The sequence below is a fragment of the Chrysoperla carnea genome, chromosome 1 (assembly GCF_905475395.1).
Source record: "Chrysoperla carnea chromosome 1, inChrCarn1.1, whole genome shotgun sequence".
NCBI lineage: Eukaryota > Metazoa > Arthropoda > Insecta > Neuroptera > Chrysopidae > Chrysoperla > Chrysoperla carnea.
The window spans coordinates 32541917-32559558 of record NC_058337.1 but is presented as its reverse complement, the minus strand read 5'-3'; the positions used below and the strand labels follow the sequence as shown (position 1 = coordinate 32559558).

Genomic DNA, 17642 nt, shown 5'->3' with positions numbered 1-17642 from the left:
CGATGGTCTAGTTTCCGTTATTAGCCAGCATGATAAGTTTTAAAATAAGGGATAATTCATGCCATCAAACGCAGAAAGAGGGGTGAACAATATTGTCCATAGATCCCTGGAGATGCATTCACCTTAAGTTCGTTTTGATAACTGTTTTGCTGTTGGTCACAGAGCTTTTTATTAATTAACGCTGTGGTCATAATTTCTGTGGACGTTATTTTTGAGATATTTAGATCTGTAAAAATGATATCTTGCTGAAAAAAGTATCTTCAGACATAACAGTTGTTAAAATCAATTTAAGAGGAAACGCCTTTACTATTAGGTACTCTAGTGTCTACGAACAAACTATGGCCATAGTTTCTATGAAATTTAAGCGCTAGTGAAAGTGGTCTTGCTTCAAGAGAACTACAAATGGTAAAACAATCTGAAATAAGAAAAGGCGTGATCTGTCTTCCTCTCTATCCCTTTGGTGCATACTTTTTGCATTTTTCTTATGTCTTCCAATCGAAAGTATGAAAGTTGACATAAAAAGCGTACAAAAAAATTGACCGAAATTGACCGATCTCTCAAGTGACAATGTATCAGGCACCGTAAAAATACTTGTCAGACCTTACGGGTACTAATATTTTTTGTACACTTCTTCCAATATTAACTTTCATACTGGATGATTGCAGAAAAACGAGAAAAAAAAAAACAGTAAATTGCCGTGTTTTTATACAAGATCACATAGTTATTTAGTCCTCAATATATCACATACTTTTTCCAGATATTACCACACGTTCAAAACTCTGTGATTGGCTTCGTTTTATGAGTCTACTATACTTTATATTGTGGTGATTCTCGGAAATACTATATTCTCGAGTTTGGCGCCTCTTAACGTATCAATTGAACGATTGTATTGATTTGTTTACTGATTACAACTGAGTGTAGTAACTAAAACAGGTTTTATATTTACTGACATGTTATGTTTCCGAAAAAATCAGTCATGTTGTCATCAGTAATTAAATGACGTGTTATGAACGGAGGAGTCAACTAACGTTGCATAATATTTTTCGAAAAAAAATTATCTTAATATTTGGTATATTAAATAATCATGGTTAAATTGACATATTTAGAGTATGGTAAACAATATAAAGTATGGTAAACGTGTCACTATGGAGCCACTAACGAAGTTTATAACGTGTGCTAATAACTGAAAAAGATGACTGAAAGAAGTACTGGGGACTAATTATTTTACCACGTACACATTACTTACGGTTTGCAAATACATTCTTCCCGCAGAGAATTCACTCAGTGAACGTAATTGACTCGACGAAAACATATTTTCTTCGAAAAATGAAATTTTATATGTCACGCGGTTAAATTTTCCTCACTTAAATCTATAATAAAGTTGGTTCTTCTGAGCCTCATTTTTCTCTTTGGTGACAGAGGCGAAAAAAGTTATATTTATGAGCTAGTTGCTACCAGTACTTAAATAAAGTTTTTGCAGATGAAAGAACGAATGACAAAAGTTAAAAATTAAAACATTTTTCGTAACAACCTGTATAATATTTTCAGTTAGAGTCCAACCACGTTCATAAATTATATTATAAATAAATTAATAATTTATATGCATATTGGTTAGTTATTGTTGATGTTGCTGCTTTATTTAAAAGAGCAAAAGACTAAAATACTCATGTCATAGTTATTTGAACTAACTAATAAATAGGATATATATCGTATTGCTATCTTTGTTTTATATATTGCTATCTTTATTTTATATAAAATTAATATATGTAGGTATATATCATATCTAAAATATAAACTACACAATGTAACAACGGATGTCCTGATGTCAAATCAAATAATTTAATGGTACCAAACCGCTTAGTTACTGTTGAATGTATATATATATTATATGTGTATTGTTTAAGAGTATTAAATGGAAAATTGTATATTGAGTATAACTAACTGATATCTTTTCTCAAAAACCAAACTGTTCCTTTTAAGTCTGCTCTTAAAAACATAATATATTTTGTGGGAATGATATCTAGCAACTTTTTTAAGAAATAATTTTAAAATGGCTGAAGAGATGCGTGCAGGTAAAGTAATCTAATTTTCGTGTAACAAATTAAAATTACATTCTGTAATACTAAAATTAAATCATTGTTGAAACCCCACTTTTTTTAAATGGTGCGGAGCAATAGGAAAACTGTATAACAATTATAATTTACATTACTCATAAGATATGAAATAAGTTAAAAATTGAATTGACATTATGATTTTAAACTAATCATAATTTTCGCTGCTTTTTTTCGGAAATGCACAATAGTAACATAGTTGACGGAATGGTATCGTCAACTGTGCCTGGCAATTACAAAATCAGCCTTCTTAAAATTAACTTTTTCGTGAACGTGCCAGCTCGTATACCGTAGTAATATGTTTTGAAATACTTATTCACTGACACCCTACTTACCATAGTTTGCCGACTTTGATTTTCAGCCTATGTATCAATGTTTTGCCCTTTGCGGCTCATGTGTTCTGACCAAAACATATTCTATGCAACTTTTCTTAATAGTTTTTATCGATATCTCCAGCCATCTCTGACGCTAGACAAAATATTAATAAAATCGGCCCTATTTGCCAATTTGTAGTAGGCTGAGATTTAAGTTCTGATTTCGGTTAAGTATCTTAAAAAATGTGAGCCATAACCCTGAATGACAAATTCATCTTAAACGCAGCACACTATATAAAGACTGATAAACACAATATCATTCCTTTGCATTAGTACTAACTGATTATAGCTTTTTAGAATCGTTGATGATAGAGCACGTTAGTTTTACAATGGTAGGTAATGACTCAGCAGGCGTTCAATCGTTTCTCCCTACAGTCGATGCATTTTTATAACACACCAACATGTAGGCAAGCGAAAAACCCCTTGATAATAACTAAAATGACTGACCAATCACTGAAAATGTGAATGCGACTAAACAGGTTTATACTTTTCGTAAACCTTTGACCAAAAGAAATCAGTTGGTAAAAAAACCAATTGGTGAGAGTCGGCTATTAATTGTTACAAACCTGTAGTATAGTCCCATTCATATTTTCAGTGATTGGTCACTCATTTTCATTTCTACGCACTTTTCCGGTGGTTTGCCGCTTGCCTAATTACATGGTTTTATTTCGGTAGCCTATTATATTTTGTTGGCGAGATTTTTTTATATAGTTTAATATTGGATTTTTAGGTTAGAATTCTGCTCACGAAAATTTCTTCTAATACTACATAATGCAAATATCTGAATATTTCACTCACATATTGTTACAACAAAACATTATATGGTCAGTCAACCAAACATTTCATTTACTTCTGTTACCCATATTTCGTAGTTCTATTAATAAACAAAATTTTGGTGTGAAAATGCTTGGAGGTATCATTTAAATCCTACACTACAACATCACAATTATTAATTAATTAATTATCAAAACTAATACCTATATATCACAGTGTGATTAATTTATCTTAGAAAATATGGCACACGAATATAATGTGATAATAAAATTATTGTATGTTTTTCCCTAAACTTTTTTGTTTAACTTTCTATCAGAACTTTCCAAAACCATACTGTAAAAAACAATGTCAAAAATAATATTTTGATAAATTTATGTATATAATATTACGTGTAAAGATATTATATTATAAAAACGAGTTTAAGGAGTATGAGCATGACAACAATGTTTTTAAAGGCTCCAAATTTTTTTTTTGGTCGACTTTTACTCAAAAAACGACATATATTGAAAGTTTTTGATAATTTTCACTTGTAATGAATGAAAACTAATTTTAAAAAAAAGTTTTAGAAAAAAACCAAGTGTCCCCGTCCATATAAGGGATGTGAGAGCAGGATAGATTTAGGGTTGAAATTATTTTTACCTTATTTTCAACTTTGATGATGAATTTTGTTATAACTTCATGAATATAGACGAAAAATAAATATAAAATTTTTCGTTATGTTGGTTTTTCGAAATGTCGAAAGCTGAATAATTAAACAAATAATAATTTATCACCAAAATTGAAAATAAATATTTTTTTAATTTGTGCCCCCACTACCGTGCTCATACATCTTTAATAAACCTGTAACTTCAAATATATACGAAACAAGCGGACTTGAAAGACGTTGGCCAGCCTCATGTTAGTAGATTTAGCATACTTTTTTTTTTATATTCGAATTTTCGAAAAAAATAATGTCAGATCGCAGCGTCATATACCGAGTTCAACTTTAAATCTAAACAATCCAGAGACCCCCTCAAACCCAAGAACAAAATCGGCGCTACCGTTTATTAAGAGTTCAGTGAGAAACATACGTAGAGAATAATTAATAGGAATAGTAGAAAATTCTACAGCATAAATCAACTTTCTAAAGATTCATTTTTATGATGCCTGACCATTTAAAACGGGAATTGAATGTCTTTTTTTTGTTTTCTTTCCTTTTTTAAACAAAAACTTTTCTAAATATGCAAATTTTTTTCTCAAGATTATAGAAAACTCAAATTAATAAAATTAATTGCACCAAAAAGGATTTTCTTGTTTTTAATATCAGAAACTATATTTTTGCAGGCTCAATATCTGAAACAGAGTTGTACCGGATGTTCTTGACCCTTCATACAACCCTTCCAAAATCGAAAGAATGCTGGGTCCTATAAAAAAATGTCATCTATTTCTAAAACAGCCTCAACTTCTCGATAGCAACCAGAAGTTGGTATTCCAAACTTGTGTTAGTTATTGATAAGAGATACAAAGAAATTATCGAAATCGATGTTTCAAACAAGTTTTTAAATTCCATACGTAGATACCCTTTATACGTAGAAGTAAACGATACCCTTATTAGATATCCGTACACACCCTTCGAAATCCATCCAATAAAAAATTATTGTAAAACTTAAAACCTTCTGTTTGCCATTGTGGATCAATTGCACATATTTACATATTTTGAATATCGAGTCTCAGCTGGAAGTGGCTCTTCCAAACACATACTCGTAACTGGTAAGAGATAGAGGAATACTTTAAATTAGAAGAATGTTTCTAACGTTTTTATGCTTTGACGTTGAATTTTCCAAATTTTGTTCTTATTGTTTGCTCGAGCAACTGAGATTTCTTGCTTAATTTTTGATATAAATATTTGGTGCAAAATTGAATATTACCGACACCTCCGTCAAAAATTTGTTAAATTATTTGTATTTTATTTTTTTGGTCATGCTACCCTCTAATCAATTATAACGGGCTTAATTTGAAAGCAGTTTTATTTAATTGGAATATGTATACTCGCTAATTGAAAGAATGCAACGGTGTATTTGGCATAAAAACATCAAAAAGTAGTCAATTTATTGCCTACGATACACAAGCAAAGCTTGTTGTTCAAAATTTTATACAAGTGCTTGTACAAATTACTCCATACTTGGCAAGTTTTCAATTCAATTAACATAACATTGAAACAATAACATTGCAGAATATAAAACAAACATACAAAAAAAAAACTTTCATATTTTAAGACAAATTATCGCATAGCATAAAAAAAAAATTAAAAACCTTGACAAATTTTTTTTTTTACACCATCTCATATTTTAAAGATGTTTAAACAATATTTTGTTTGTTTACAAAAAGTTAACAAAATAGATAACACATAAAAAACAAATAATAAAATGAATAAAAAATCAAAAACAATAATAATATTATTTCCCAAACTTGTATTATGCTAATTTTTTTTTTACCACAATATATCAAATTTTATTTTGTATTATTACAATTGCATAAAAAACAAGCCGTGATGGACATGACCCTTACAAGACCAAACCACTTACTTTCTGATCAATTTAATAATTTAGTAAGTAACGATTGAAATGAAAAAAATTCTAAAATTAAGGACGGACATGTATAGCCATCGAAGTCGATGATGTCCTACAAATATTTCTATATTGTAAAATGTATTGTACATTTATTATGTATTATGATTGATTTATGTCCATAAATATTTAATAATAATAGTAATTTACATAAATAACAAGCTTTGTCCCTAATGACTGACTTACGGACCAACCCACAGCCAAAACCAATGATCGTAGATATCTGAAACTTGGTCGGTGTGGGTTCTTTGTATGACGTAGGCCTCCGATAAGAAGGATTTTCCAAAATTCTACCCCTAAGGGGGGAAGGGGAAAAAGCTCGTATGGGACAACGTGATTCCTTGGTCCAATCTACTTCAAATTTTGCATAAACAAATTGTCCAGCGAAGCGTTCAGATGGCCGCTAGTAATATTTATCTTTTTAGAAATCAATAACGATATTATATTAATGATCCAACAAAATAAATAGGACAATTTATATTATTTAAATATGCAGTTCTGAATACTTTTACCATATTTTTCAATACAACGACATTTCTGATTACTTTCACCGAATTTTTGAACTATGACAAATGAAATTTTAAAGCTTTGCTAGCCCGTGCATAGAAAATTCTGAAAAATTTACGGTAAAAACAGTACAAAAGTCATTTAAATTGTTTTTAAATTATAACGCCATCTTTGAATCTCTCTCTTTTTTCTCATTTTTTTCTATGAATTGACGTCTCCACCATTCAAAAATTTCACGTTAAGTTAGTTAATTAGCGAAGGAAAGGTCGATTATGTAAAGTTATATTAATCTTTTTTTTCTTATTGACATTTATTGACAATTATGTCCGAATTTCGGCTCGTTACCCTATCAGAGTAATTTTAATTCAACAAACTTAAAAGAGAAACTCAAAACTTTCCAAAGTACCACATTAAAATTGAAAGCGTATTACGATATTTATAATGATATTTTTGTATTGTAGATAGCTGAAAACGTAAATATACCAAAATATTTTCGATTTCATATATCAGGGTGAATACAATAACTTCCTAGCAGAAAGTAAAAAACAAACAACAACAAAAATTAGTTACGATGATTATTGCAGTATTATTTTCCAGTAATATTGAAATAATAATAATAATTATTATTTTATGCAAAAGCATAGTTGTTCACTCGAACTGCTTAACCATTTTATTATGATTGAAAACAATAAATAATAAACAATTGAAAATAAATATGTTTTAATAAAATTAAAAAAAAGTTGGAAATAAAAATTGTATTTAGAAATAATTTTATTAATGCTACAATTTCCCGAGTCAAAATAGAGGTTTACCTTTAAAATCTAAAATAGAGCTCCAATTTTGATACAAAATTTTTGCTCCTGCAAACTTTGATTGAAATATCCTCGAAAGGACGCATAAAATAGTGATGAAACCAATAATTCTAGAGTTGAAAAATTGAGTAAAATGGAATTGAATTAATTATTTATAAGCTTTTACTTTATTTGCTTCGTATATCAATCTGAAAATCGCAGAATATATTTGAATCAGATGACAATTTACTTCCCAACTTGTTTTTTAAATTAAAAATTTCAATATGTTAAAATATTATTTTGAATTTTTAACATTTTTCAATGGGATTAGGCGATTAATAAATAGATGTATATTATGAAACCATAGTAATTTACAACAATACTGTGAAAATGTATGAGTGAATTGTCTAATTAATACTTGTCTACTCTTTTATTATACTCTCCCTTTTGAACAATGCTTTCCTGTAAAAAAATTCCTGATTAAATTCGGTATAAAAATTAAATTAGGTATGTATAAGTAATGGGTGCCAATTAAAAAATTGACTAATAGGATCGCCAATGGTGAAACACTAGGCACAAAAGGTCTAGCACCGAGATTAAACTCTAATTTATATTTTTATATCCTGTATATATGAATTATATATCAAGGTATACTAATTTTAAGCCTAAGTCTGTAGCCGGTTGTTTGTCCGGCTATCCGTCTGTTCTCACGATATCTTAAAAATAAAAAGCTGAAATTCTCATAGCGTGTTCAGGATGTAAAAAGTGACATTGTGTTCGTATATGAGCAACATAAGTCAATTGAATCATCGACCCATAGATGTAAACTTTTAGAGATAGAACAAAAGTTTAAATTTAAAAATGTTCTTAATTAAAAAATTAAACAACTTTTGTTGGAAACAGTTTTTCGTAAACATCATTGTTTACCCATGAAGTTGCGTAAATCAGAATAAAATTTTAGAGCCTATTTTCTTCAAAACTATAAAAAATAGGGAGTTTAAAATTTGCGGGTACTTTCAACCAGTGAATTTTTAAAAGATTCTCGAAAAATCAATGTTCAATCTTTTGAACACCTCTAATTTATTCAAAATAATGTAAGCACTGATATTCAACACTATCTATACAGGATATTTCCACAATTAACTTGGTCAATCGTTTGTTTTCACGTGTTTTGTCTCATAGAAAAAAATAAAAAAATTAAGAAAAATTGGATTGAGTGGAATATGAATAGAAGGTAGTAAATAATAATTTTTTTATTTGTTTCAGACGAAAAATCGACCCAACAAACACACTAATATACTAAGATATCACTGGTTAATTTTATCTATATTATGCATACAATACACGACTTCAATAGACGTCACAACCTCAACGAAATTCACTGCAACACCAACAGTAGCAACGGCACAAGAAAATACAGATCAATCAGGTGCAGCTTCATCAAACAGTGATAATTTCCTTAGTAAATTAATATCCTCAGCAGTAGACACTGTAGACACTCCCAACACTGAAAAAATTGGCCCAAATAAACGTAACGCACGTGATAACCGATATTACTATGCACGTGACTATGGTGTGCGTGAACCGGATCAGTATGGAACATCATCATCTAATCCACAACATTCACCACTACCAGTACGAAATTTAAAAGGCACGGATCAACCAAATCCAACGACGGCTATAACTTCACCTCAACATACCGTAGAACGTCGATGCTTACGATGTGCCGATCCGTACTATGATGACAGGCGAGCATATCCAACTGGATATGATCGTCGTTACGATGACCGTCGAGGCTACGATCGTTATGATGCACGTCGTCCTGATTACTATGATCCATATTACGATGAACGTAGTATGTCAGCTAGACCCGTTGGACGATATGATGACAGATATTATTCTCGTTATGATGAACGCCGCCCATACGATATGGATCGTAGACCACCATACGATGAACCACGCTACGATTATCCACGATCAAGTGTTGGTGGAGGATATCGTGATCCTTATGAACGTGATCCATATTACACGACTGATATGCGTTACGAACCACGTAGACCGGCAACGTATGATTACAGTAGGTACGATCGTTATGATGGATATCGTGGCGGGTATGATTCTCCACCACCACGTAGCAGTGGATTTAGACCATGGGATGAAACTACACGAGGACAATCTGGATGGGACAATACTGGCCGTGGATACTACTTTGCTTCCGGTCGACCAGAACCTTCTGGATATTGGGGCTACGACCGTGGATATGCTCAAGGTTGGAACTATGGAAGCAGTGCTACCGGCAGTGATGCGGGATACAGAGACGATTGGCGGGATCCAGGGTAAGAATTTTTATTATTTTATTTTTAAATAGAAAGATTTCATTCCAATGGATATAATTTTGAGAATTATGCAAGTGTGTGATTCTGGGTAAGTTTTTGTTAGAGAAAGTTTTCACTTCAATTTATGGATTTATGTTATGTAGGCAAAAGCTTATTTAAAGCCCCGAAAATCTGTTGAATCAGAATTTTCAAGCTTATTCCACAATTAAAACGACAAAAGATTTCACTGGTGATCTAACTGTTCACAATCACAAGCAAAATAGATTTTTTTTATTCACAAAGAAATGTGTTAATGTGAATTAATTTGTTACAGAGCGTACCGTCCAAGAGATCCATATTACAATCGAGGATCTAGTGGTAGTGGCTATCGTGGCACTAGTTATTTGTATGATCGTGATGGAAGACCACCACAAACAACGACACCCCGGTCAACATCCCACCCAGATGATTCAAAAGATCCATCAAAAAACGATACTAATGACATGAATAATAATAACAATCCAAATTCAGGTTATAAAAATAAGTAACAAAAATTTATTAAAAAACATGGCGCAAATTAAGCTTATTTGACATTTAAATATAAAACACTGCCAATATAAAATAGACATCCGATTTAATGCAATTTTTGTCAAAGCTTCAAATTAATTGAACTTGTGATAGTGACATCATTTTCCACTTAATTGCCTTTATTCAAGTTCATTTTAGATTTAAGTTGAGTACTTAAGAAACAGTCACGTAATATATATCTATTAACTAACATTATACTTGTGAACTAACATAATACAGGGTTGTTCAATAATATGTTACCAATTATATGGGAGTGGTAGATATATACTATTCAAAAATTTGTTATCACTAAAATGGATGAAACGTTTATTTTAGAAATATTATTTTAAAAATATATATAATAAAATAACTTAAAATATTATTTTTATATTATGTTCTTGAAATGACCGTCCCACCCCTTTAAGTGGTAACATCTTCTTGGACAAAATAACTCCCATTTATGCGGCAGTCTCTTATTGAACAACCATTTATTTCTAATAAACTTATGAACTAACATACTATTATAACCGATATTTATTTTTCTCAAATTTTTATTACGGATTTGTATTAACTCTCTTTGATTCTAATATCATAAAAATATTACTTCATATAGAACAAAATATCTGTGATACTGTAGCAATGATGTCAAATGCTTTCTTGACATTATATTGCCCACAATTTTCAGCACAGTTTTTTGTGATTGAAATTTTTTGATCGTAAATCATAACCACCATCTATATATACAAGGAACGATTTAGCTCATAAAATATTCGTAAAACATAAAAAAAAATATTCAACATTTAAAATTTTACCTTTGCTATGGAGACATTCATTATTTTTTCCAGTTTCTTCGCTTAATGACGGTTAATAAGATGCTTTGTTACCATTATAGTCATACAGTTTTCCTTAATACTTAATAATTGGTATCGTCAATTTTACGAAGCTTTCTGGTTGGTATTCAGGGATAATTTTACTCCTTATTAAAGATCAGCTTATACCAATTTAAGTATCAAACAAAATAAACAAATTTTAATACGGGCCTCAAAATAAACTGTTCGATTTGGGTAAGCTTTTACGTATCATAAAAAAACTGATATACGTTTTTTGAAAAATCCCTCTGCGCCCATCACCTACCTTCAGTCAAGAACTGATAATATAACCTACATGTAATGAAGAGTCGCTTCGGTGATTACCTTTTTAGAAAAATATCCAAAGGGGGTCCGCAAAGCGGTTACGAGTCAATGGTTAACTTAGGTATAAGACTATATCTAAGCAAATGTGAAATCTGGGACTCATAAATAAAAAGCGCAGTTATATTTGTTGAAATCAATTATTTTGTTTATTTTTCAAAGCATCTATTAAGCTTCACATTCCCACACAGACCATGAATTCAGATTAAACTCACACACGTCAATCTTTGAAAGTTTTGACAAATATACACCTTGTTTAATTTAATTAAAATATTAATAATAAATAATTATACCTCATTCATTCTCCATTCTTTGCGCGTTTATTTAATAAATTTTTGATATTAATAAAGTTGACAATACGTGTAGTAGGTTTTAATGTCATCCATAAATTGTACAAAAAAAAAACTATTATTTTGTAAAAAAGAAAAAAAATATATAATAAAACAAAAAAAAAAAAAGTGTGTAATTAATTTAAAGAGAATAAAAAAAGTGAAAAATTAATAAATAATTAAATAAATATTACAATAAACATTTTTAAATAACCTTCACAAACACAATTTATTCAATGTTTTTATATATTTTTTAATGTGTAGAATTTTTTCCCGTTTTTATATCTTAATATATTTATAAGAGTTTACGTTTTCTATAAATTCAAAGTGGCGTTAAATAATGTTCCTGTATAGCATATATTGCGTGTTTACGAAAGTTTCAAAATTTTTTTTATTTATTTAAGGTCGCTTTTAACGTCTAGGTCATTAGCGACCGCAGAGAAGTTTCAAAATTGTTTGCGAAAACAAGTTATGTATCCTAATAGGATAATATTTTACATTAGGAAAAATTTTGTCACCATTAGTGATAGAATTATGGTTTTAAATTCTATTCGCCGTAATTTGACAAAAAAATAGTTTATTATTTATTCTAAACAAGTGAAATTTACAAAAATTAAAAAACCCCCGACAAATGCGATTTGATCCCTGTTTAGCTATAAAATGTTCTCAATCAAGTCGGTTCGACCGTTTTGGGGCTACGATTCCACTGAGAAACCCACAGACGCACAGATAAACACTTTAAACTTATAACACTCCTTCTAAAATGAATATCAAAGTGATGGTCAAGGACATCAGATGAGATTTCATGAGACATCAGGACAAATTTTTGGAAATATTTTCATTAAAATATTTGAGCTAACTTTGTTTTTCTGAATTATTCTTTTAACCTAAAATTACCTGAATTACCTAATTATTTTACCATTTCACTTTTCGAAATGAATTGAGCCAGGTTTATTTGACCATTCATTTCCATAGTAATTATTTATATGATAAAATTATGTGCCTTGCCTTTTTCAAACTAAATTAATTTTGAAGGTCATCGCCAATTTTTTAGTTTTTTTCGGGTACGGAAACCTAAGCTATCACTTTAAACATAGCTAAGAACACTTTCCATTAAGTTACCTTTCATTAAAATAAAAATTGGTACCTCCGTTTAGGTGCTATTGCACCCCTTTTTTTAGTTCGGGGGTTAAAAACCCAGAAGATTTTTTTAAAATTTTCTTTGCTATATGAGCTAAGTCAACAGAAATTAATTTTTTGTTCAGTCATATACAGCCTCCTGACCATTAAGCTACGTTGTTGTCTTAACTCTCTTTTAAACAACTCTAGTAAATATAAAACATTATGTTTATGACATCACAAATTTTATTGCACCGGTACCTACGTTACAAACACCGTTTTGATGGGTTATTCAAATTCAGTATCTTTATTTGTTTGTTTCAAAAAATATACAAAATAATTCAAAGAACAATTTTTATAGTCTTTAAATACAATCTAATTTGAGATTGTTTCCAGAAACCAATCCAATATCCTATTTAATATTATGTTTCCTTTTTCTTTTAACCCAGCAGCGTCTTTCCTCAGATTAGTATTTTGTTAGATTCAATAAAAAAACACGATGTTTCCACATCAAACGGAAATTTTGTGATGAGTAATACCTCATTCAGGTATACATTAAGATGCATTAAGATAAGTTATTTAATGATGTTAATTTAGTTCTACACAAAGCAATATTCTTATGATGTTAAATCACTTCACGGAGGCCGAAGAAGATTAGGAATGAGTAAAACCCGCATCATGATCGTATCCAAATAATTTAGTATAAGAATATGTTTGGCTATCTATAAGCACTACTTAGTTCCAAGCCTTGATCACTCCCAAGAAATCGTTTGTTTTTTCAAAATATGGGATAAACATCAAACGTTATTTTATCATCTAGAATTTCCAAAGTGTCGAGAAAAGAAATAATATTTGCAGACATTTCTACTTTCCAAAATTTGCCTGGCCAAGGGATGTTTAGACATATCGAAAAAAAATATGCAAAAAGTTGTTTTATAATTTTTTTTACACCCATATGTCGATTTTCATAAAAAAATGCGCAATTTATGCGCAAAGTTTATTTAAATATTTGAAAACATCACAGTATTAAATTATCAATTTGTTCAGTTTTTACATTCCATAGTACCTACACTAGTTAAAATTTATAACCATGTGTTTATTTTTTAATTTTATAACTAGTGTACTATGAAATGCAAAAACTGGATAAGTTGATAATTTAATAATGTGATGTATTCAAATATTTCAATAAGAGTAATAGACCAAAATAATGAAAAAATTAAAAATGCGAATTTTGTCATGAAAATCAGTATATGGGTATAAAAGAAAATTTTAAGCAACTTTTTCTACAAGTTTTTAGGCTATAGGCAAAATATTAAGAATCAGTCCCAGTTATCAATCAGTAGCAGGCTAAGTTTATAGTTAAAGTATGATTGTCTTCATCTAAAATGCGACACACTACAAGTATATAGAGTTTTTTCGATAGCGGTGTTTCTTGAAGGATTGAATGTCGCTTGTCGTGGTAACATTTAACTGACCAAATGGTAAGTATATATATGTATACCTTTTATTATCTTCACGTTTTTTGGTTTAATTATGATTTATGTGATTCATGATTTTTAAGTATGATTAATGATGGAACATCGTCCTAATGTCATTTATTTTTGTAATAATTTTTGTTATATTTTTTTGGGTATACTTTTTTTTTTATCTCATGTAATTAATTTAGATTTTTTTCAATTTACGAAAAGTATAGGGACATTGTATAGTAACTACATACTTCTAGGTAGTAGTAAAGTTGGTATCTACTATATTATGAAAAATATAAAATTTAATTTATTTATCTTTCTAAATTTTATACATATATATATTATGGAATTGATATTTATTTTGTTTTAAAAGTTACTGTGCTATTACGATGACGAGGCAAATGTAAAGAAAATGTGTGTAAGTAGTATAAACAGGATGGTCCAAGTTATATCAGCCAAACATTTTCACCTAAGGCTATGAAAGCATTCCTTTTAGATTCCTACAAGTAGAAATTTTGAATAAAAATATTTTTGTGAATATTGCCGTCGTCTTAGTAATATTCACAATAATTCCATTTTTAACCGACTTCAAACAAAAAAGGAGGAGGTTATCAATTCGACTGTATTTTTTTTTTTATATGTTTGGTACCACAGAACTTTCAACTGGGTAAACCGATTTTGATGATTCTTTATCTGTTTGAAAGCTGATGCTTCCCGTGTGGTCCCATTTCATTTTGATCCAGTTCTGACAACGACATCCATGAGAAAACCATAAAAGTCTTAAATTTGCATTAAGTATGCAAGACAAGAGGACGAATAACTCAATATCACGCCAACCGATTTCGATTATTCTTTTTTTAGTGAAAAATTAGTTATTGTACTTCATATTCACTAAACAACATAAAAAAACTAAAACAAAAAAACTTTTAACAAACAGAAAACCGACTTCAAAAGAAAAACTTTTCCAAAAGAAATTAAAAAGCACCGAAAAGTAAAAAAATAACGATAATTTAATGTAGTTAAAATTATTGTTATTTTTGGAGTAGGTGTCAGCCAAGCTAATGTAGCAAACTGTTCTGTCAGAGTTGTTTCCTTGGCTGACACCGACTCCAAAAATAACAATAATTTTAACTACATTAAATTATCGTTATTTTTTTACTTTTTAGTGCTTTTTTATTTCTTTTGGAAAAGTTTTTCTTTTGAAGTCGGTTTTCTTTGTGTTAAAAGTTTTTTTTTATTATCTAAAATTTTTAACATCCTGTACCTTGAAAAGGACGTTTTCCTGGTATATTGAGTTATTGCTATAATTTTACGTTTTTTTTGATGAGTTTCTGTTAATATAACTTGGAATATCTTTTATGTTGTAGAAATTATCTGAAAATTTGATTTTGGGTCAGACGCCGTGATCGAAATACCAATGTTTTACTTTCGGTTCCATAAGTTTTATTCTTTTTGTCCGATGAAACTAAAATTTTAAACATTAATTTGTAATATTAATTGTCCTCTCGATTTGTGGTAGATTTGCTTTCAATTTGAAAAGGCCCACCTGGATGTGGGGCCACCAATAAAGTTATCGTGTTAGATATACGCGACTCAACAACCTACCTAGATGGATGAAACCTAGTGCAAGAAAGCGATGAATTAATCCATTGTTACTTAGATTTTTCCTGTGTAGATCTCCCGGACCATTATAAAATTATAAAGGCACTCGAATTTCGAATTTTAAACTACACCTGTATCTCTTACCAACAACATATCTACCTATACTGTCTTAGATAAGATAAAAGCAAAAAGTGAAAACAAACAATTGGCTGAGTTAATTGTTGAAATACCATGTATAGACAATGTTGATTACTCTGTCACTTTACACATACATACATGTCACACAACTGATGTACCCATATAATACATACTATACAACTTGCGCGAAATTTGCGCTCTCACGAGTAAACATTGACGTTTACGAAAATTGTTTCAAACAAAAGTTGTTTATTTTTTATAAGGAACATTTTTTACATTTAAACTTTTGTTCTATCTCTGACGGTTTACAAAATGGATCCTACGGACCCAAGACCCAATTGACCTATGTTGCTCATTTACGAACTCGACCTCACATTTTACGCCCTAAGCACGCTATAACTATTTCAGCTTGATTTCTCTTTTCGCTTTTAAGTAATCGTGATGACAGACGACTTGGGACTAAACTTAATATACTATGTATAAGTATTTCATATATACATGGTATAAAAATGCTTCTCAATAATTTTCCTACATGTTGCCAAGTTATCCTGTTCTATAAGAGGATAAGTAATTTTATTATTATTATTTTTTTATTATTTTAAATGTTAACCCTCCAGATCAAAAGATACACGTTGAATATTGTATGTGTTTCTCATTTTATTTATATCTAGTTATCTACCCTAAGAAAATATACATGAATAATTCATTTAATGCTAGAATTTTTATGTTAAACGTCAACTTTTTTCTAATCTCTTTTTGAGTTAATTCAACAGTGATGTATTTTTTTCTATGGTAAACATCAAAGATAAATTTCTACATTTTTTTATATTTTTAATTTAAAGGGACGATTTTTATTTATTTATTTATTCAGTATTTCCTATAGATTTACCACAAACTATTCAAAAAAATATTTTTAACAAACTTTATCAAGAAGCGGATGTTGTTTAGATAGTGATCTCTTCCGTGAAGCTTTTTTAAGATATGAAGACGGAAGTAAATTCCTGAATTTCAATTCGATGGCTAGACCACACTTATGGACACACTAAGGACACTAAGAATGGGTATATTTTTATAACAATCCGTGGAACATAACATACCTTTCAAACATATTTAACAATTTCGAAGGTAGATAAACTAATAAGTTTATAGTTATTTAAACCTAAAATCCCTCCAAGTTTTTCTTTGATAAAGTAAGCTGTGATTACTAAATATTTAAATGCAGTTCCCATAAAATTTTATCAAATAGGTATACCAGTAAGCATTGGATATGACATTCAAATCGATTTAAATCTATTTTGGTTTATCAGAATTTAATAAACCAATAAGTGATTTTCATTTAACAGCATACGTATTAATAAATTACTTCATATAAAATAAAGGGTAAGATGTAATACCTTGATTAATCACTATACTTTGAATCATTATATTCTTATTGTACAAACTATATGGAAGAGATAACTGTCCGCAGCGCTGTTTATTATCTTTGGGTTTGTATTTAATATGATTAATCAGTAATTGCCAGCTTGTAAGTTGCATATAAAAAGTCAAATAAAAATTCTTAACAAGGGAAATTTACAAAATTTAAAAAACCCGGCAAATTTTTTAGATACGAAACCCTAAACTCGCACTCGAAACATATATAAGAACACTCTCCATTAAATTACCTTTTTATTTAAAACCTTTGGAAGATCGTAGCCAACTTTTTAGTTTTGTTCGGGTATGAAACCCTAAACTCGCACTTGAAACATAGCTA

At 29.6% G+C, this 17642-nt stretch overlaps 1 protein-coding gene across 1 annotated transcript in view; it reads left to right on the top strand.

Moving 5' to 3' along the window:
* LOC123301146 overlaps positions 1 to 10381 on the top strand; it is a 28169-nt gene extending 17788 nt beyond the window's left edge. Inside the window, exons 2-3 of the mRNA XM_044883883.1 lie at positions 8430 to 9499; positions 9813 to 10381. Coding sequence (XP_044739818.1) covers positions 8430 to 9499; positions 9813 to 10026 — 1284 coding nt within the window. The 3' untranslated portion in view covers positions 10027 to 10381. The remainder of the gene's footprint in view (positions 1 to 8429; positions 9500 to 9812) is intronic.
* The last annotated feature ends 7261 nt before the right edge of the window (positions 10382 to 17642 follow it).